The sequence below is a fragment of the Onychostruthus taczanowskii genome, unplaced genomic scaffold (genome assembly GCF_017590055.1).
Source record: "Onychostruthus taczanowskii isolate IOZ18803 unplaced genomic scaffold, ASM1759005v1 scaffold16, whole genome shotgun sequence".
Taxonomy (NCBI): Eukaryota; Metazoa; Chordata; class Aves; order Passeriformes; family Passeridae; genus Onychostruthus; species Onychostruthus taczanowskii.
This window is the reverse complement of record NW_024498795.1, coordinates 1,970,141-1,992,631: the sequence shown is the minus strand read 5'-3', so window position 1 is coordinate 1,992,631 and position 22,491 is coordinate 1,970,141. Positions and strand designations below refer to the sequence as shown.

General features: G+C 39.7%; 1 protein-coding gene across 1 annotated transcript in view; it reads right to left on the bottom strand.

Moving 5' to 3' along the window:
* TMX3 (thioredoxin related transmembrane protein 3) overlaps window positions 1-8,847 on the bottom strand; it is a 29,737-nt gene extending 20,890 nt beyond the window's left edge. Inside the window, exons 1-5 of the mRNA XM_041399216.1 lie at window positions 8,637-8,847; window positions 7,889-8,131; window positions 7,614-7,668; window positions 3,367-3,406; window positions 2,249-2,372 (exon numbers count right to left, since the gene is read on the bottom strand). Of these exons, the coding sequence (XP_041255150.1) occupies window positions 2,249-2,372; window positions 3,367-3,406; window positions 7,614-7,668; window positions 7,889-8,131; window positions 8,637-8,847 (673 nt within the window). The remainder of the gene's footprint in view (window positions 1-2,248; window positions 2,373-3,366; window positions 3,407-7,613; window positions 7,669-7,888; window positions 8,132-8,636) is intronic.
* Window positions 8,848-22,491: the final 13,644 nt, after the last annotated feature.

Genomic DNA, 22,491 nt, shown 5'->3' with positions numbered 1-22,491 from the left:
GCAAGATAAGAGTATAATTTGCAACCACCCTTCCACTTGTGAACATAGCAATAGCCACCTTAAACTATATTTTCCAGCAAATTCAGTTTTTTCCAAAAACTAAACTACAGTCTCAAAAAAGGATTAAATAAGTCTAAAATCGTGGCAATACTTGTGCAATTCCATGTTGAGTAACAATCTCTGCACTCAGAACGCACCTAGAATCAATGCTTGTTACAAAACCATTCTGAAGCTACCAACAACGTGCCACAGCAAGAAGATGTTGGATGACTTGTGTGCAAAGAGTTTAGAAAATGACCCTAAGGTTGTTCACCTGGATCAGGTGCAAGTACCGTATTGCACAGCACTACAAATAAAACTAGCAGCTCACCTACAGGCGTCTAATCAAAGACAACTGACAACATCATCACTCTACTTCTTGATATGAAGAATACAGTACAGGCAAACAGCAGCAATTGTGCCAGCCCTAGGTGTGATGTGTTTCTACTCTGCTAACACACAGCGGACTCCTGAGGCTAAACCCCCAGAAAATCCAACTGATACCACAGCAGGTGACTGCTCTGTTGATATAAGAGCTGTATCCCCATTCCACAGAGCCACCAGAGGCAACATTTACTGGATGATTTATATGTTCACCTGTGATCTCAACTCTCTGACAACAAGCTTCCCAAAGTTCAGCTCTTTCACACTATTTCATATTCCTATTATAAACACAAACCACTCATGTTCCTTCCTAGTGACACGTACACATTACAGCTGCATCTCCGTCTGATATTTTCAAGACAGAACTACTTTGATTTCAGAGAATATTTAGATTGCAAAGGTATTAAGCAGAGTTGACTTGAGTTTTTCATATTCAGATGTAAAATTTCCACTTTCAAATGAAAGCACAAAACTGTTTCAAAAGTTTTATCAGACACTATGAAACCAGTAGCATATCTGAAAAGAAAAACTTTTCCAGGGCACAAAGGAACACTTGCAGCTTTTAATGATTTTTATATAACTAAAAATGAATTATATTAAAAAACATAGTACCAATTCTGTTCTAGGTATAAACCACAAGATTTCAGTAACAGGCTGACAAATACAAATATTTCAGGCTAAGACTTTATACAATTTATATGACTTAGAATTTTATATACATGACTGGAAAGTTAGAGAACCATGAAATGTATTCCCAGTTTTAAGTTACCTAGTTGCATGACCTTGAAATTTCTAATTCTCCAGACTTACTTTTTTATAGAAAATAAATATCTTTAAGATGAAACATGAAGTCATATTTATTTGGTTTTATAGAAAAAGATAAACAATAAATTGGTCTTTGAGACAAAAATCATTTTAATCTCAAAAGACCAAACTCTCCTATATCTAAGAATAGGAAAAACTGGAACACCACTGAGAAAAGTATTCTGAATAATATTTTAGGCAAATACAACAAACCTGAATAATCAGATTTAATGGATATTAACTAAAAACACTACATGTATTTACAAAATTTTATTACATGCAGATCTTACTTGGGCCCCACTCATCCCTACACCTCTCTTTTAAATATCCTCCTGGTTCAACATAGATTTAAGCAAATTGACAATAAAAAAGCACACAAACACAAAGGAAGTAGTGTTAAGCATTCAACAATCCTCTCACGTCTACCCACTTCTCTCAGGAATGAAGGTTTGGGGTTTTCTCTGAAAAGGTTGATACATATGAAAGGCATCAGCAAACAAAATAGCACTGAAAGCACTGAAATTGGTTATTTGAGAAGACATTTACAGAGAAACATGGGAAGAATCAGCTGAGCAGTGATCACTGATGCAATGAATTCAGCTACTTCAGCAGGCTTTGTGGAAGAGCTGCAGGACCGATTACCTGAAATGAGTAAGAGCAAGAACACGGGCACTCCTCCAACAGTAATAGAAGGAACCTAAAACTGGATGCTCTCCAGAGACACACCACATAAAAATGCTTATATAACAGTACTCTAAGAGGCATATCAAAAGCAGATCTTTGAGAAGTTTTTACCTTCCTTTTGTCAGGAAGAATTCCCTACTCAAGCAGAAACAAATGTGATAAAAAGCATATACTACAGAAAATTGTCACTTTTAGAAAGAAAAATAATCAGGAAATTTTTTTACAATTACTGTTTACATATTTGTGCTATGACACAGAAGAACAACTACAAGAAAAAAAAATAATAGTTTCAAAAGAGAGGCTGTGATGAAGTTACCCCTAACCAAACCATACTTACTAGAAAAGGAAGTTGCATCCATCTTCCCAACTTTTACTGGAGAACCCATGTTTCTCATTTCTATGCCCACTTCATTCCACACAGGTTCCAGTTTCTTACAGTGGCCACACCAAGGTGCATAAAACTGAGAAGCAAACACATTTCACAAAAAAAAAAAAGAAAAAAATTAGTAGAAATTGTTCCTACAATTAACCCTCAGCAAGATGTACTTTCCAGTCATGGTACTCCTTATCTCTTAATAAAATTGCAAGTTAGTTACAAGGTTAGCATGACAAGCAGCATTTATGATTTAGTCCTACTTTTAGTATGAAAGCACAAGTTTGAAAAGAATACATTAAATTGCTGCACTATTATACGATTTCTTATTTAGGAACAGACTGCATGGTAACTTTATTTTTGTAAGTTAAAAGATCATACAAGCAATCTATCCAGAAATATGAATTTATCAACAGGCAGAAGATATCCGTGTTTTGGTATAACAAGATAAGGTCACAATTTAACAAAAGTTGGATTTTGTTTTGCTATACATTGCTGATAACTCCAAAGTAGCTTGTATAGTTTTTCCCACTCAAAAATCACTAATCTGAGTAATACAATTTTGAGAATTACAGTACATATTTGGGTGAGAAAAGAAATGTTACCTCATTCACAAGCAAATCTTTTTAAAAACTCTTTGTCACTGAAATAAGGGGCACTGAATCTTTCCAAATAATTTAGAAAAGTAAAAGGGGTCTCATATATTTGGTCTTTCAGTACTAACAGACGTCTAGAACACAAATCAGCTGATATAATTAATGAAAGGAACTATAAAAATTTTCAACAGAGATTACCACCTCCTGAGTGTGTTAGGCAATCTGCTTTCCATTTTAAAGGACTGCAAAACAGACTGAAGTCTATTCAGCAGGCTATTCAGCAGTCTATTCAGCCTATTCCTGGTTCACCCTGAACAGCAGACAGATTGCTTATCTATCCTGTCAGAATTTCTGTCATGAAGCTTTTCTGCATCATATACAAACAATTTTCCAAGCGATGAAGCAGCCTGACTACAGGCTGTAGCACTGTACATTCTGTCTTTTGACTTCCACCAGCAGATCTTCCCATTTTTCTTATATACTCACATCTACAAGCCAGATATCATCTTTACGGTTTTCTTTAAACCTGGAAAAGGGAAAAAATGAAAGCAATAAGTTATGTATCTGAAAATAAAATAGTGAAATGCATGTGTGAAAAAGTCTACAATGAGGTTAATATAAAGCTATAGATACAAGATAACTGGTTTGTTTCTTTCTTTGAGGGTGGAGAAACAGAGAAGATGCTTATTGTTTAGCATAATATTGCCCCTGTACATGACACTACAGAAATCTAATTGGCACAGTGTGTGTATTTCCTAAGATAAAAAAAACCCCAAAACTCCAAAACAGAACAGCAAGAAATAAGAATACACACCAAAACACACAGAAGGTATTTGACTAGCATGTGGTATCTAGGGGGAAGAAGTATTTTTCAGTTGACTTAGTCATATCAAATATATTTGTTGTCGTGTTTTTATATACCAATTAATACAGACTCTTTGAGCATTGGTTTAAACTGTTAATCTTAGCTTTACTATATGTAAACTAACTAAATTATCTTTAATATTAACATGCAAAGCAATTTTAGTTCAACGTCCTTTAACATTCTACTATAGGTGTGTCAGTTTATAGTTCTATTAAAGTTGCAAACCAAGAAACCAACTTAATGGAATAAAAATGATCAAGTTATTGATAAAATCCAGAGATACACAAGTATTACTGAATTTTCTTAATGCTAAACAAATGGCATTTAAATGGTGGCATTTAAAGACTGGTTTTATTAACTGTAAATCTGTCACTGAATTCTAAAATCTCTAATACAAAACTAAGCTTGATAAATCAAAGTTCTTTGGTATCTCCCAAAATGCTGCTTACACATTTCACTGTTGTCACTACAAGATCATATGAATTACTGCATTAGTTAACTAGCTCTGTGCAGAGAATTAAATTAGCTAGAGCTTTAATCTAAGGTTTATTTTTGTAAAGGACAGACTTCCTAAGTGACTAGGACTGGGAATAAAGTCACAAACTATAACATACGTGATACAATATTTCTACTGCACCACTCCTCCTACAAAATGAGATAGTTACTATAATTATGCAGTAAGCATGGATCTACACTCTAAGATCCAATTAATACAAGTTATAGCCTAACCTGTCAGTTCCCAATATGCAGCATGACTATAAATGGCCCATAAGCAGTAGACAGAATTCATTATATTTCATTTAAAGATGAATCTGTAATAGTCCATAATGGTCTTGAAGAAATACTAATGCTGATATTGGCTTACTGTTTGACAGAAATAATTCAGAAATCATGAATACAATCTAATTACAGTGTTGAGTGTTTGAAACTCAGAATTGCAGCATTTCACTGGTAAATTCCAGCCTCTTTTATTGATGGCATACCAAAGCTGCTGTGCCTGTACAGCAGCAGGAAAGGTATTTGCAGAGACTATGCTATGGAACTGCTAAAGGAAAGCAGCATTTTTAAGTCACAAAATTGCTTAGTTGACAACCTCACTAAAAATTTACTTCATCCTAAGCACTGTGGAGCTAATGAAAGAACCAGTAAGAGCCATCTCCTGAGAACTCTAACAGAGCTACAGCTAACTTCCAATTACAATGCCAAATAATTGGCTATGATGCAAGAGGCAGAAAGCAGTTACTGAATCACAAGATCCTAGGCCGTGCTTCAATTTAAAATATCGCTTTTGCTTTGTATAAGAATTTACAATTAAATGTTCTCCTTCCTCTGCCACAGTGCAATTATTACGGCAAACTGTAAAGAACATTTAAGTACTGAGAAAGGTAGACTGCAACACTGCCAGCACACAGAAAGAAAAGAGAAAGAATGAAACATCTGGAGGCTGAGCTTTCCAATAGAGTTTAATATTGTATAAAAAATACTGTAGTTTTTACAGTTAAAAATTTCAACGTACTTCTTATCTACAAGCACCTATTTAATCAATTTCCACAGAAACTAAAATCTGAAGTGTAACAAAATCCTATCAAAATTCACTCGATTTGCTAACGTCAGTGATTAAATTACTAGACAATATTAAGGAAGTTCACTTCCACACTAGTGAAGAAAAACAGAAATCTCTCTACAAATGAGCAGTGAAGCATTTTCTGAAGATACTACTAGACAATATTAAGGAAGTTCACTTCCACACTAGTGAAGAAAAACAAATCTCTCTACAAATGAGCAATGAAGCATTTTCTGAAGATATTGTTTCTAGACCCTATAAATACGTTTTCCATGCACAAAATTTCAGTGTCTCTTTTTAACTGTTCTGTGCAAGCCTCTGTCACCTGACAGAAACACAATCACGCTGATAGAAAGATGGCATAAGTGTTGCACACCCTTGAATCAAAATTATTTGTCTCAAACCCATACATCTTCCCAGCTACACGATCAAATGTTCTCTCAGCTCTCACTTAAACAAAGCACCACACTTAATCATGAACAGTTAAAAGAAACCAGCTTGCAGCAGAACTGAACACCAAGGTCACAGTTCCAAGGGCCTTAAAACAACCCAGCTACTGTATCTCCTCTTTACTTTCCCCTTGCACAATTTCTGATGCTTCTGATCCTGGCTTGAGCTACCCCAGAGACAGAAAAACACTTCCTTTTTAAGTCACGTTACTTATCTGCTTCATTATCACGCTAGAACAAGTCCACACCCATCACAAGAGGCATCATCACCCATCAGCACCCATCACCTGAGGCAGCAGATCTGCTATCAGAGCAGCATAAGCCAAGAGGAACCACAGCTGGTTTTGTCCATCCCTCCTGCAGCCCAGCTGGGCACTTCTGACAGCTCTACTACTTGTTTTCCTATATCCTATAAGCTTAGGAAAGGGACCTGCACCTTGTACTAGTCCACATTGTTTACAGCTACTAAAATTCAAAGAGAACACAAATCTTTCAGCAACAGCAGAATGTCCATAACATTTTGGTATCTATAAAATGGAAAACTTAAAACTTCACCATTCACTGCTCCTCAGCTTGGACCAAAATTAAACTAAAATTTAAACTGTTTAAATTAAATTTTAATTTCCATTAAATTTAAATTGTTTTCCTGACCTCTCTCACCACTTGCCAATTAGCTACAAAAAGTTCAAAAAATCCCCCACAAAACCTGCCCTGAACAATTCTTCAATTCTTATTCTCAATTGCAAACACATGCATCTTTCCATTCCAATAATCATGCTGCTTTGCAGCACTTGATATCAACCTCCTAATCTGACAAAAAAAAAAAAAAAAAAAACCAAAAAACATTTGGGTAATTGTTTTAGGAAACAGCAATTATGTAGCTACCAAACTGCTACAGCAAACCAGTACACCAACAGCAACAATACATAACCAAGTTCATGGCAGGACTAGCCACTTCAAGTCTGGCACAGTCTTGGGACTAATTCTGTTATAAAAGCACATTTTTACACAAATATTACTGGCACTTCAAGCAGCCATGAACTAGTCCTGCAGCCTCCTTCTCTTCCGTTTCTGGCCACGCATGAACACACTCAGACTCATTTTCCCAACCCCTGGTGGCAGCCACGCTGCAAATTCTAATGAAGAACTTGGTTAAATACAATCAGCTTTTCCTTGGGGCAAGCACCAACACACCAACATATTTACCCTACCAGAAAGAAAGAACAAGCAAGAAAACCTAAGAATATTTCTGGCAACACCATCACAGTAACAGCTTTAAAGGAGCTGAAAAATTAAAATGTTCCTCAGCTTCATTAATTGAACCTCCTGAATAGGTGAGACTGAGGAGAGACCTCATGGGAGTCTACAGATTCCTCAAGAGAGGAAGTAGAGGTGCAGTAACTGATCTCTTCCCTCTGGTGGCCAGTGGCATGACCCAAGGGAACAGGAGGAAGCTGTGTTGGTAGGTTTAGGTTGGATATCAGGAAAATGTTTTACACCCAGCCGGTGCTTAGGTTCTGGAACAGACTCCCCAGGGAAATGGTCACAGCACCAAGCCTGGCAGAGTTCCAGAAGGGTTTGGACAACACTCTCAGACACATGGTGTGACTTTCCGGGAGTCCTACGCAGGAACAGGAATTGTACTTCAGTGATCCTTTTGGGTCCCTTCCAACAGAGAAAAATCTATGATATTTTAGGCCACAACCTTTCTGTTCTTCCTGCTACAAAAATCACAGTCTTTTCCTGTTTCTCGACACCAGCACAAAGTTCAAAGCATGCACAAAGTCGGGGGTCATGTTCCCCACAAGAAGACTAACAATATCTTGGCAATTAGTCAAGACACCCCAATACTTACGACTCATCTAGATCCTCCACAAAGCCCGCACCTGACGCCACCACATGCGCAACCACTGCGAGGGAAAGGAAAAGCGTTCGGTGAGTGATGCCCGAACCAAGCCGGGGCGCTCACCCGCGCCAGCTGACAGCCCCCCTTCGCTCCTGGCCCCTCACACCCCCAGCGCTTCCCTACACTCGTGCCTGCCCCAGCGCTGTCCGCCTCCCAACCCCACCGCTCTTCCCCGCTGTGCCCTGCAGTCCAGCCCGGCGGAGCCGGCACCCCCTGCCCGTCACCTGCCGCCCAGAGGAGGCAGCGCGGCCGCCCGCCCGGCGCCGCTGCCATGTTGACAGAGCCGCGGCACGGCCGGAAGGGGAAGCGCCGGCCTCTGCGCACGGCGCAGGCGCGGAGCCGCGGGCGGCGGGGCGGGCTTCGGGTGCAGCGGCAGCCGCGGCGTCGGCCGGTGCGGGGTGCTCGCCGTGCCCGAGGGGGCCGGGGGGGCGAAGGGGGGAGACGGGGAGGCAAGCGTGGCACGGTGACTGAACGCGGGGTGCATACACTCCATTATCTCCCCAGCGGGGAGACTCTCGTTCTGTTGAATCAATGCTCTGCTTCTTTGGGAGAACAAGCGTCGCCCTCCCTCCAGCAGGAACACGTGTGCCGCCTGTCGTGGTGCCGGCTCCCTGCCCTGGGTAGAGCTCAGCCCTGCCCTTGCTGCTCTCTCAGCAGCCTTCCTTCAGCACGGGCGCGAAACTTGCTCACTTCTATGGTGGTGTCATTCCCTCGTTCGTCGTAAGCTGTTACAGTCTTTCCTGTCTTCAGCTATGGTTTTGTAGTTTTTGGGTTTGTTTGTTTGTTTTTTGGGGTTTTTTGTTTGTTTTTTGGTTTTTTTCGTTTTTTTTTTTTTTTCTGTCAATGCAGATCTGCAGGTCCTGGTAGGGCAAGGAGTCCTGCTTGTTTAAAAACTTCAATTAAAGCAGGTCTGGGATTGTTCAGCCTGGAAAAGATAAGGCTCAGGGGAACCTTATTAATGTGTGTCAATACCGAAAGGGGCTGCAGATAGACCGAAGCTGGGCTCTTGGCAGTGGTGCCCAGTGACAGGACGAAAGGGAACCGCCATAAAGTGAAACAAAGGAGGTTCTCTCAGAATGTGAGAAAACACTTCTTCCCTGCAAGGATGACTTGAGTGCTGCCCAGCAGTCTCCCATCTCAACAGATACTCGTAAGCCACCTGGACATAGTCCTGAGCAACCATCTCTGAATGGTCCTGCCTGAGCAGTGGGTTTGGACCAAATTACTTCCAGAGGTCCCTCCCAACCTCAGCTACTCTGTGATCTATCCCATTTCAATTTTCTTCCCTGTAGTGTAATCTCTTATTCTTTCTCCTTATACTAGAATTACTTTCCTCAGCTGTATGTGCAAATGTTTGAGATCTTTGTCAGAAAAGGGTGCATTCTGTCCTGGGACCATCCAGTTCCTCTGAATTAAGTGTTTAAGCCTTTTTGTCTGATGATAGGGTCTATTATCACTTTGAATAATGTCTACAAGCTACAGACACTGAAGTTGCTTCATTTTTGGGCTGCTCTGTGCATGTGTGCACATGTGCTTGTACTTACATGGATGTAGATACATGTTCTCTTGGCTGCTCATTGCCTTCCACACTGGGCCATACCGGGTCTGGTGAAGATGTACTGTTCACTTAATGCTTTGTGGATATAGCCTGTTGGATTCATCAAATAACCCCAAAGTTGTCCAGCTCTTTGCAAAACCCATCTTCCATATTGTAGGCTGAGAAACAGGTCAAGGCCTGAGAGTATATGCCATAGCTCACGTTAGAATTCTAAAATATCTGACTCTGGCCTACAGTAGACGCTTTTTTTCCTTCTCACATTTTACTGAAGGATTTTGCAATAATAAGACTATTTCACTTTTTCCCCCCCCTCACCCCTCAAGCTCCAGTGGTGGGAGAACTACAAGTTCCAGACATCTGTAGTGAATAAACTGTGACAATTACTCACTGAATGCAGAAAATTTCTACAGCATTTCACCCTCAGTACACCACAGTTAGCTAAGTGGTGTCTGTATGCCTGACAGACATATGACCAAATGAGGGATGGCATCTTTTTGATCCTAATCTAACTGCTGTCTAGACTGAGACAATGAAAACTATTTACTCCATCAATGCGTTAGTAGAAAATCCATATGGGAGAAAATGAGCATAGCCAAGTAACTTAAATTAGTATAATCCTGTTCTCTTACTCAGACAGTTCATGACTGGCTCTAAAAAACTTTTAAAGGGACATAAACATTTTATATAGTTTTGTAGAGATCTGAATGAAGTGCTTTGTACACTCTCTAGGTCCTATTTGCCAGCTTATATTCTTTTTGCAGGTAATGGAATATGATTGTTCTAACTTTTGTATTTAGTGAGCTAATGTGTCCTGCAAAAAACCAGCCTGTACACTATTCTTGAGCTATTTTATCTTGAAATTGAATGAGTTGCTGTATCTTTACTTCTTTCTAACTAAATTTATGCTCACATAGACAACTCTTCGCTATATTTATACAGTTCTTGCTGAAGCTTTACTGTGTAAAATCCATATAAAAGCTTGTTCTTGCACTGCAGCCAAGTAAAAGGATCATGGGGAAAACATGTAGCATGTGAACCAAATAAGCTGAATAATGATAGATGGCATCCAGAGAAATGTCAAGGGTTTTTTGTGGTTTTATTATTTCTACTATGGACATTTTGTTAGAAGAACATACAGGATTAATGTATTACTATTAATAGATTATTACATTCAGTGGAGAATTTAGTGTAGAAAAGGGGTGATTTGGTATATGAACTGAACAGGAGATATGAAAAGAAAAAAAACAGTGAAGGGTAAAAAGAAAAAAAAGCTCAGAGAATACTGTTGAAATCCTGGGAGCTACTGCAAGGAAAAGTGGAAATTACAGGGAAATTAGCAAAAAATGAAACATTGGAAATTGAACATACAAAGGTTCAAAGACTCCTTCCAATCCATATTGGGTAGGATGATTTAATGGTCCTGCTGTCCCATTTTTTTGAACTTCATAGTGGGGAGTTTCAACAAAGACAAGAGCCAGGCTTTGTCTTGTGGCCTTGCCTTGAAGGGGGATTTGCAGAGGAATTTTACTATTGCAGGATTTTCAGTCTGTTTATACAGGTTGTGCACTCTTCTTGCTCTGTATGAAGGGCATGGAAAAAGGATTTATATGTGACTCTGTCTCAGTTATAGAAAATGGACTTAGTTTTACTGGAATGTATTTTGCTTTAAGAGAATTAATATATTTCAAATAATTTCCTTTCTAACTTTCATTAACATTGTAAGTGGAATATCAAGGTTGATTTCAATACACAATTGTATAAATAAAATAATTAGAAAATTTAAATTCTTTGTGCACATCTTTATTATTTTACAGGGAATAATGTATCAATGACACCATATTCAAAGAGACTTTCCTGGGGGAATGGCAAGGAAAACCAAAGGCAATGCAATAAAAAGGGTAACTTTTAAAATGAAGCTTGAGGGAAGCAAATCTTGACACTACCTCTGTCCCTGTACTAACAGTGCTAAACTTATGGCCTGTGAGCTTGGTATGACTCACCAGAACAGTTACAGAATCACCGAATGGTTTGGGTTGGAAGGGATCTTCCACATCATCTAGTTCCAACCCCCTGCTCTGGGCAGGGACAGCTTTCATTAGACTTGGTTGCCCCATCCAAGCCCCATCCAACCTGGCCTTGAACATTGCCAGGGATGGAGCATGCGCAACCTCTCTGGGCAGCCTGTTGCATTGTCTCACCACTGCCTCAGTAAAGAATTTCTTCCCGATAACTAATCTAAACCTGCCTCTTTCAGTTTAAAGCCACCTCACCTTGTCCTGTCATTACCTGCCCCGTAAAAAGTCTTTCCAGCTCTCTTGTAGGTCCCCTTCAAGTACTGGAAGGTGCTGTTAAGGTCCCACTGGAGCCTTCTCTATGCTGAACAACTGCAACTCCCTCAGCCTGTCTCCACAGGAGAACTGCTCCAGGCCTTTAATCATCTTTGTAGCCCAAAAGTTATTTTATAACTTGCTTCTGATGTCTTCCTTCATTCCTGAGAACCATGAAAGCAGCCAGTGGCTAAATCTAGTAAATTATTTGTTAGTGTCACTATGCTCCCAGCCACCATCTTGCTAGGACAAGTCAGGAGCAACTTCAGGGCAACTTCAGGACATGTGTGTACTTTTTGCAGTGAATTAAGCCTGTTAGTCCTAGGAGTCTGATCCAAGCTTGTGTGCATGCACCCATTTTTTTGTCATCTTGGGCACATTCATTTCCTCCTTTGCCTTGGGAAAACCTGCTGTTTCTATTTGGCCAGAAAATTTGTGCATCCATTTTCTATGCTGTCCCTCAGAATTAAAAGAGCAAAAGCTGAGGTGCTTGACTGTAGAGAACCTAAAATAGGATAAGTCTAACAATCCCACACATGACTGAGGACTGTCTTAGTGTAACTATTATATAAATTAATAATGTCTGCAGTCCTAACTCTGTCATACATAACAGCCAGTAGGCTGAGCCTATTTACTAGCACTGAAAGAACCAACGAGTCTTAATTCTAGCATTTTTTGATGGTAAATAGTAGTAAGTCACACTGATTATAAAGAGATGAAGACAGCAAAGAATATTGAGAGAACTCACAAATTTACTAAAATTCACATCACAGATTTCCTTATTTTTGATCTTCCAGTAACTCAACTAGTTTTTTTCATCAGTTCACTGAAGGAGTCAAACTCGATCATCCTTCTGCATCCCTTCCAACTGAGATGATTCTGTGACCTGTACCGTGGCACCAACCCTCACGTACCCCATCAATCCGGCATGGCTGCTGTGTTTGGGACCCCAGCAGCCAGAGATGGCAGCTCTGCCTGTGACTCACCAGTCTCACACCCTGCCTGTCCCATGGCAGCCCTGGAAGCCCTAACCGAGCTCTCCCCACAGCACAGCGTGGCCGCAGCTCCCCCAAGGCCAGGGCACTTCACTGCCCCTTCCTATGTCCTCGTTCTCTGGCCAGGGCCTCCATGGTTCTGGAAGGGAAGGCATTAGCAGGCCCAAGCCCCTCTCCTGGCCCAGAGCTACTTCCCTTGCATTGCAAGGCAGTGTTCAGGAGTTTTTACAGTGCTCAGGAGTTGAGGGCAAAAACAAGCCCTGTGGCAGAGGTGAGTAATGAAGCCTCCACCCTGGGCACACCTGTGCTGACTCTGCATTGTCCCCTGTGGCTGCTCTAGCTCAGACCTCCAGGAGCCTGGGAAGGAACAGCCACAGCTCATCCTCTCCAATCTGCTGGCAAGACAAGGCAAGGCAGGGCAAGGTGTTTTTTTCCCCTGTTCCTGCTGACTGACAGAGTTTTGGTGAAATGATATCCTGTTGTGATACAGGCAGAGGGAAGGGAGGAGTGTAAGGCACATATGGGCTATAGAAGAGAGAACTGCTTTATTGTGGGTAACCCCAGGAGCGACCCTGACCTTCAGCACTGCCTCTGAGTGTCACAGGACATTCACCATTAAATACTCAAGAGCCTATCAACAGATAGGGGGTAAGAAACAGAAGATAGATAGGAAGGAAGGCATGGGTATAATGACAAGGTGAAGAACAAAGTGAATCGCTGACGATTTTGCTCTTTCTTCTCATTTTTTTCTTTTGCCACCAGATTTTTTTGTGCAAGCTGAGAGATCATGAAAGTAAAGGAGGAGAAACACTCTGGCTGTGATCTCCCAGCCTGCAGGGAGGATGAGAGCTGTGTTGAAGCCCAGTGCAGGAGAGGAGGATGCACAGATGTTAATCCTAGCTAGTGACATCTAACTGAGGACCAAAAGGGCTGTGGGTGTTCAGATTAAGTGTGTGTGTATGTGGGAAGGGGGAATGTAATGTAGGGAAGAATTATCTGCACATAATTTCTTCTCAAAGAAACAGTAGGTTGTCCCTTCACTGTATGAGAACTACTGTTATCTCTCAGCTCCTGCATATCCTTTAATTTACATAGGAACCTAATACACCTCTAGCATTGCTGCTTCTTACATCCTGAAACACTGCATTTTGTCTTTTGGTGCAACTCAAAGCTCAGTCCACTCTGTCACATGTACGGGAGACATGTCAGGGACTTGCATGAGGATTTTTGAAAATAATTTTCTTATAACCCTTGAAAACTTGATGCAATGGACCCTCTCTCCTCGCTCACAGTGCTTGGTACATGTCCCATTGTAATCACTCATGACCCTATGCTTTTGCCAAAAAATTATTTTAAGAAGAAGGCAGAGGAAAGAAATGTCAGGGTTTTCTCTAGTGAATTCCTGTGACTCTGTCCTTCAGGTAAGGAGACTGCAAAGTAGAAGGCTGTCTTCCTTACTTGCTAACAGCTTGAAGAGTGGAGAGAAGGTTTCAATCTCTGTCTTTTTCACATTGATTTGGGAAGTTGCTGATCAGTTAGGCGGTGACACAGCATGTCACAGACACTGAGTAGGCGTTTGACTTAATTTTGATTTTTTTTCTTTTTTTTTTTTTTTTTTTTTTACCTGGACAACTGCTTTCTTTCAATGCTAGGGAAAAATTCCAATTTCAGTATGTTCTGGACCAAGTCCTATCATATCAAGCACTTGCTAATAATATAATACACTGTTTATTTATCTGTTTCAGATGCTGACATACAGATGCTATATACTATACAGATTTTGAAAAGAGGTGGCCTCCTTCAGCTTGTGATAAATCCTGTTTGGAAGCAATGCATAGATAGTAGCCTCAAAGGGAAACTTGAAGAGTACGTAAAGGCCTGTACAGCCCAAGAGAGGAAGCTGTGACCACTTGCAGCACCAGAGCAAAGAACACCATACAGACATGATTGTAGCCCTGAAAGGGATCAGCTGAAGTATGCACAGGCCTCAGAAAAATATACTTTTGTACTGTTTCATATGAGGAGCTCCACACTGCCAGCGTGCTGCAGAGCACAGTAGAGAGACTGGAATGTATCAGCTGTGTCAGATGTGAGCTCTCTGGGCACCAGGTGCCCTGCACAGCTTATCAGTGTGTCAGCACATCCTCCTGTGCCTTTGCTGTCAGGATTTTTCCACCACCCTGAGCACCTGAGCTCCATATTTCAACTACAAGCTGACAGCATCCCTTTTCTTGTAATTTGTGGCTCTTGCCAGCACGTGGCACAAGAGACTGAAATGGATTGCCTTCCTAAAATTGCTTCTGCCAAGTCTGTGCTTCAACACCATCAGGGTTGTATTTTATAAAAGAGGGAAGGTTCTCTGGATTTCTTACGGCACAGTAGTGACGTTTCTTTACACACACACAAAAAATGATTGCATATGGATCTGACAGTGTATGGGCAATAGGTGCAAGGAAAAGGGTACTGAAATGGCACTTTTGCAAGCAACAGTGATGATAGAGGAACTCGTGCTCATGTCAAAAAGAGTAATTATCAAAAATCAGAATCTCATGCACAGAAATGGCAGCTTTCCTGTGATTAAACAGGAACAGTTAGTGCCCTATTGAATAAGGACTCATAAATGCATAACTATATCAATACAGTTGGGCATGCAACTATGAGAGAATGGAGGAGATTGCTGTCTGGAAATATTTTGGATGCATGTGTGTGAAGGGAAGGGGAAGTTTGACCTTGCTCTGGTGAGGCAATTCCCTGCCCCACATACCCCATGTCCCTGGGCCTTATCCCAGCCTGGCAGTGGCCACCAGTCCCTGGCACACTGAAGGCAATGCTCCACACATGCCTCTGGAACACCCATCCAGGCCTAGAGTGGCCAAGATGAGGGAGAAAGAGGAGAGAAAGCAAAAGGAGAGCATGAACAGGAAGAAGAGGCATAGAGGAAGATGTAAGAGTGTTCTGATATAGACAAAGTTTCAGAGCTAGATTTGCTGGTTAGTTGGTAACACAGCCCACACCAAGAACTTATGATAGAGAGAGAAGAAGAGAAGTCATGAAAAGCCAGGAAGCTGAGATGCCGTCTAATGAAGAAGGCAAACCAAGGAAGTTACACAGCTTCTAATATTGCATCCAGCAATATCTCTCAATGATGCTAGTATTTTTTGGCTGTATTTTAATATTTGGTTTATGTGCATTTTGCTCGATATTTTTTTCTTCATTGTTTATTATTTGCTAAATATATTAGCTATTAAATTAAATGTGTAAACATCAAAATGAAGTTTACAAAATGTTATTTCTGAAAATTTGCACAAAGCTTTTATACAATAATTTTCCAGCTATTCATGAGTTTTTTTGTTGTTATATGAAATCTTTAATATGTTATATGAAAGTATAGAAAAAATATATTTGAATTTTAATAATAATCCAATAATTAATTTACAAATTTCTAAATTAAAATATATTCTGAAATTATAGAAAAATATATTTTTTCTCTTTAATTAGGTAGAAGTGTTTTGTACTTTTAGAGTATTCACCTCCTGGGTACTTACCTGGTATCAAATGGTTAAGATTACAATGCTCACAATTAAGAACTGCTGTGAAAGACATGTTAAGCAGAACAAGAATGTAAATAAATATTACTCAAATAGCCTTTCACATGTATCAGACTGCAGCAACGAAGGGGAAAAGAGGATATGTACTTTAATTTGAAAGTGCACATTTTTGAACAAATACTTCTTTTGTGTTGTTACATTTTCATGCAATTTTATAACTACAGGCCGCCTACAAAAGTGTTTCTCTTCATGTTTAATACCCATACTGTCACAAAAAATGTTATTAGTAATTGCATCAGTCTGTATTTAATATTTTGATATAAATATGCAAATTTATGCTGCTATAAGTGTTGATATCAGTATTTTTTTTTCGGTACAAGAATAAGCTATACTGATATGTAGTATCTTCCCATAATGACTTTATCTATGATAATGGGTTTGTACCACTCTAACTTTTTCAGTACCTAAGTCTGTGCCATAAAATGAGCTAACCAGTGACTCATTTGTCATAAATCATAATTAAATTCAAAGCAGTGATAAACTTGTAGTGAGATAAATTTATGTCTAATTAGAAGAACAGATAATTACACATGATCTGGTACACTTTGGGGATTTTTTACGTGCTTTGTGTAAGATTCCTTTCAGTTTTTGCAAGGCACATCATAAAGTACAATCTAAATCAAAAGCATAATTTTGGAGGCATTAATACTGCTGACACTGGCAGTAGGGTTTGCCTGGTCTTGAATTAACACTTCACCTTTCCATATAACCCTAGTTTTTAAAACAGTTTGAACTGATCACTAGAGGGTCTTTTTTGGTTGCGGGTTGTTTTGTTTATTTTTTTGTTTTGGGGTTGTTTTTTGCTTGGGTTTGCATGTGTGTAAATATTGAAGATTGAATTCCTTTTAAAACTTTTCTTTTTAAACACTTTTTTTTCCTGTGTATTTTTTAATATACATTCCTTTTATTACAGAGACACCTGGTGGTCTTTGGGTGTCCTTACAAAAATAGTGTTTTCCTTTTTTAATTTGTTTTAAAGTTTGCTTTAGCATTTAAAATATATCACTTATTTAGAATCCTCTACATTATGGGACTATGTAATTTGAAAATCAGACTGAGAACGCTTACACATTATCCAGCATGCACTAGGTATTGATTGTCATGGCTGATCATGGGTTTTTGTCTAGAATCTTTCCTATCAGGACTGTAAGGGAGATTTGAGCATTTTGTTGACCAAGTGGTGTAAAAAAATATTTCTTCCAAAATTTATTTTTAGAATAATGTGTGTTTGGGTTTCATGCTTTGAGCATTCAGTTTATGTGTTGTTTCTGATTTGTCTGTTCTGAGAGATTGAATTTATGACCAAAAATTTATGTCAGAATGAGTCTAATGTCCCGATCAGCATGTAGTACATTAAGGAAAAGCTTTCTACACTAGAAACACTGGCAAGAACAGGGATATTCTGCTGTAGAAAAGTTTTAATAATACTTCTTGCATGCAGCATTTTCTAAGTAATAGGCAATTACAGGTAATTACACAGTATAATAGGTAATTACACGGGTTGCTGATGGTAGATCTCTTCTCATACCGCTCCCAGACTGTCAGGCAGACAGCGTTGATCATGTCGTGGAGCAATGCCTCTGGTGTTAGAGCAGCTTCTCCCAGCTTCCAGGACTGTAGCTGCCCTGTCACAGCAGCCCTGACGCCCACCCACAGCAGGACCCTGCTTGCACAGCTCCAGCAGATTCGTGACCTCCTTGCAGTGCAGCTGGGCACGGCCACAAGCAGCTGCACTTAGGTGGACACGAGCTGTCGTCCAGCCATGGCATTCCTAACCAGCAGCTAGGTTTGCATTTTAGTTAAAAAACCCCCTTCCATTCACTCTTTCCTCATAGGCATGTTCTGTGAAGTTTCAAATGCTAGGTATCTATATTTTAGTAATCATGGTGTTGATGGGAATCAAACTGCATTTTTGCTGCTAAAACAAACACTATTCACTTCAAGAAATACAAATAACATGGGAGCATCCTTATCCAAATGTAGAATGTCCTTTTACAGCTTTTCCCTTAGTAAAACAAAATTGCTGTTGTATTTTTCTTTTTTATTATTATCCTTGTGGGGTATTTTTTTTGGCTTTCAACAGGTATCAGGCCTGTGCCCATGATGTCATTTAATTAATGCAGTTTTCCTTTTTTTTTTTTTTTTTTTTTTTTTCAGAAAAGTTTACAGACACTTTGAAGTAATATTCTGCAATGCTTACATTTACACTTCATTTCAGGAGTGTTTTTCTCATCTGAATTTCTGTTATGCTTAGTGCAGTGATTTTCAGTGTGTTGCCACACTGTTTTATTATAATTTAAAACTCTGAGAGAAAAATTAATGCAAAAAAATGCATGAAACTCTAGGGAACTGTCCTCTGCAAGATTTGTATTTAGCATTATTATAATTTAATTTTCACCCTTCTGCTGGCTGCCAGAATGCTTGCCTATCACTATGAGAACCAGAACACATTCATTGAATTTTTGGGAGATACAGAAGAAATATAAAGATTTATTCAACAGTATTTTCTTCCTAACTTGGCCACATCTTTTTATAGCAAAAAGTATTCAGCATATAGGAAACAAGAACAAGAAAACAAAAGAAAATATGCTTTATTTTAGTAAACATAGCTGCTGGTGTAGTTTCAGTCGAAGCACATTAGTAATAGTGTGATCAGATAAAATTAGAAGTATCCTTGGTGTGCAGAAGATGTTACCCAGCAAATAAAAACCTTGCAGCTTAAGTCAGTACACAGACAAAAACTTTAAATTACACATGGACAAAGTAATTAGTGAATCCTTGAGGACCTCAGTGATTTAAACAACGATTGTTTGTATATCTTGATGATTTTTAGATCTGGCCTATAAAACTGACTGCATATATTTGGAAGTATTCCTTATTTTGACAGATAAAGATGATTGCAGACAAAGAAATAATCCTTTTGGAATTCACATCAAATTGTTTGGCAAGTTCTTCTTTAACTGATGGAACTGTGCAGAATCCAGGACCTGAGCAAGCTTAGTGTTATTGTCACTCACTTAATAAGGGAATGTCTCCCCATGCTAAGAAATTAATGACTTACATGCCTCATACACTCTGAACCCACACTGAATGTAAAGTTAAATTAGAATACACTTTCTCATTAAGTTTTTTTTCAGTTTGAAAAAATGTTTCATTTTTTCTTAGCATTAGTAGAGTTACCTTTCCCCTTTCAGATTTTCCAGTTATATCTGTATTTGACATGATAGTGTTGCTACAGCAAAGGGTCCCCGCTGATAACAATGTTACACAGTTTTTCTCTGATATCCTGATGACTGTCTGGTTGGGTGATGTCATGTAAATGATGGCACCTGCATGTCAGAAAGTTGGAAATCTAAAAGTGGAGCAGGAGCCATCCTCTGAGTGCCAGAAGTAACCAGCTTCCAGCCTCTGTCTTCATGGGAGGCTCCGTTTTCACACCTGCTTAGCACAGAGTCTACCTGCCCCCTCTTCGTTACTGTTAGGTTCTTGAAGCTGGAGATGGAGATGATCCAGGTGTTATGGGATGTTAAAGGTGACCATCACCTCCATCAGCTCCTGGCACAGGGTCTCCTCATTCCTGGCTACCGAGGAGCATCCCAGTGTGCCAAGACAGACAAGGTTCTGTCCCAGGCTGAAGAATCGTGTTTCCTGGGCTGTTGGGGTCCATTCCGGCTAGCTATAGACCCTTGCCCACACGATACTTCATAGACAAAGCTAAAATATTGAGAAGCGCTCTCCTCCACGTGGGAAACGTTGTCCTTTATTCCAAGACACACATCAGGTAGACAAACCCGTGGGAGGAAAAAGAGAGCGTTCCCTGGTGGCAGAGAGCTTTTATACCCCCCGGGATGGGGGCAGAGGGAGAGGTCCACAGCCAATGGGATACCAGTGAGGAGTGGCGAGGGGAGGGGTAGCCCAGGGGAGAGACCACCGGGTGGTACCAGGATAGGTGAGGGAAAGACCATGTGATGGGGGAAAAGGGGTAACAAACCACATGGTATAACATAAGCTGTACAGTGCAATATAAAACTATTCTGTGCAAATTCCCAATCACCCAGTGCAAGAGAACAAGTAAGCTGGTGCACCATAACACCAGGCTGGTCCTTGGCACTGTCTCTATTGACCCTTTCTGTGGCCAGGTTTGTGGCTCTGTGGGCTTTTGTTTTTAGTTTCCCCTTTTACTCATTATTGAGTAAAGAATTGTCAGTGTATTGAAAAGGTTTTTGATCAGATGATGATCTTAGTGAAAAGACACTCTCTTTTCACATGACCTTACACCAAACTATTTCTCATTATGTCTGATGCTGCACAGTCTGGTGACCTCCTCCTGCAGACACTTTGCTTGGTCACAAGAGCAGGCAGGCAAGGAGCCCAGTTCACCTTGTCCCATTGTCAGCCAGAAGCCCCAGGCATCTCTGGAGCCAAATCCCTGCAGAGCTGGAGCTCCTTCGGGAACTCACTCTAGGTCAAGGCCTCTGCTGTGCAGGATCAGTTCCTCCAGTGGAGTTTGGGAACTATGCCCTGTGGGATGTCACCACCACTGCTGAGCACAGGAAAGCTCTTCACAGCAGAGCATCTGTCCCCCCCTTTCAGTGCACCCTTCTGTGCCAACTGGTGCCTCCCCAGGCAGTGTCCTGTGTCTGATGCTGCTGCTCACCAGTCACACACAGAGCAGATGTGTCACAGCTGCTCGTGAGGCCAAGAAGCAGATACACTGGTTATGAAGCACTGCAGGTTACATAAGAATTCCCATCATGACCTAGGGACAAATGAGTTTGGTGGAGAGGGACTAGTGCCATTAAAGGGACTGAGATGGCCATCAAAGGTTTCTGGGATAAATCATGTTCTAGTCAGCTGAAATATGGTAATGCAGTCAGAAAGAGGTACTCTTGAGGTATAGCCTTTACAGAAGAGGGATTCTCTCTTCGCAAATGGTCTGGACATGCTGAAGACCATATTTCTTTGTTTTAGGACTTCCATATAAGATTTTTATTAATCAAAAGAGAGCTGCTCTCTGATGATGAAGTTTACATGTTTACCCGATTCCGTAGTTGCAGGGAGTATTTCAGATTTTCCAGTCTCTTGCTTTCCTCCTTGTTCTCATAAAGGTAACAGTATGTATATCCCATAATGAAAAATTCATACAAAATCCTAAAATATTTTCCTGATTTTTAGTTGGGAAGTCTGAGGCATGTAAGAAAAACAGTCAGGTGTCTATGCACTACAGCTTTAAGAGGTAACCAAGAGCCCTGTAACAAAACTTTGTCAAAAGCCAGAAGAGGCACCTGGGATGCAAAATCACTAATTGTAAGAAGTAGCCATTTGGCTGTATCTTTGGGAAATACAATGCATTGGTAGTAGGAGCCCGGGTTGTCTTACAGGAAAGACACAATTTTTCTACAAAATCTACAAAAAATAAACCAAATCTACAAAAATCTACAAAAATTATACCAAAGGCTTTTTCTTCTGTGATGACTACACTGCCTTGAAATGAATCACAGTGTATGTTTAGAGTTTACCTATATTTTATCTACAAATTAGTGACAAACACATTTGAAGTATGAAAACTATATTTTCTAGTTTGAAATACTGCATTTTGCTCATTCTTATTGCACTGATGCTGGGACATGGGCATTTTGCTTGTGCAGAGTCCAGCTAAGAATAATAATAATAATATTGTTATTTTATATAATTTTGAGTTGAAGGAAATTACTTATGCCTGTTTAATCAGCAGACAACTTTAGTTTCTATGAGACTAGTGATTCTAGTTATTTATTTAATAAATATTGCATCAATATAGGGTGAATAATGAGATAGCTTTCCGTATTAATCAATTTGCTTAAAATACCTTTAACAACTTTGAAGTATTTTATGTGCTCAATTTAATTTCATAATTAGTCTCCAGCAAGCAAATCTACATAAATGTCTGAGCTATTGACATAAAATGTAACAAACAAGCACTAGTACTATAACCTGGGTTTTAATTTTATTTGATCCTACCAGCCAAAGGAGTCAGTTACTATTCAAAATTAACTGTATGCTCAGAATGTAAACTAGAGCGTGCATAGATACAATTTTCCAGTTATGTAAAGGATAAATGGACTGAAGGAAACAACTGTAAGTGAAAGCAAAGAAAAAATGGGTCAAATTTATTTTATTTAAATAATTTGCTATTTGTTGTTATCCTGATACTGTGAAAAATGTGATTTTTTCCCTCACATATGCAGAAAATATTGTTGATGAGACACTATGCAACACCTGCAGGAAGAATTTGGACAAAATGTAATTACAGTTGTTCCGTAGCTTCCTTAGTGTTTTGTTTTTTTTTTTTTTTCCAAC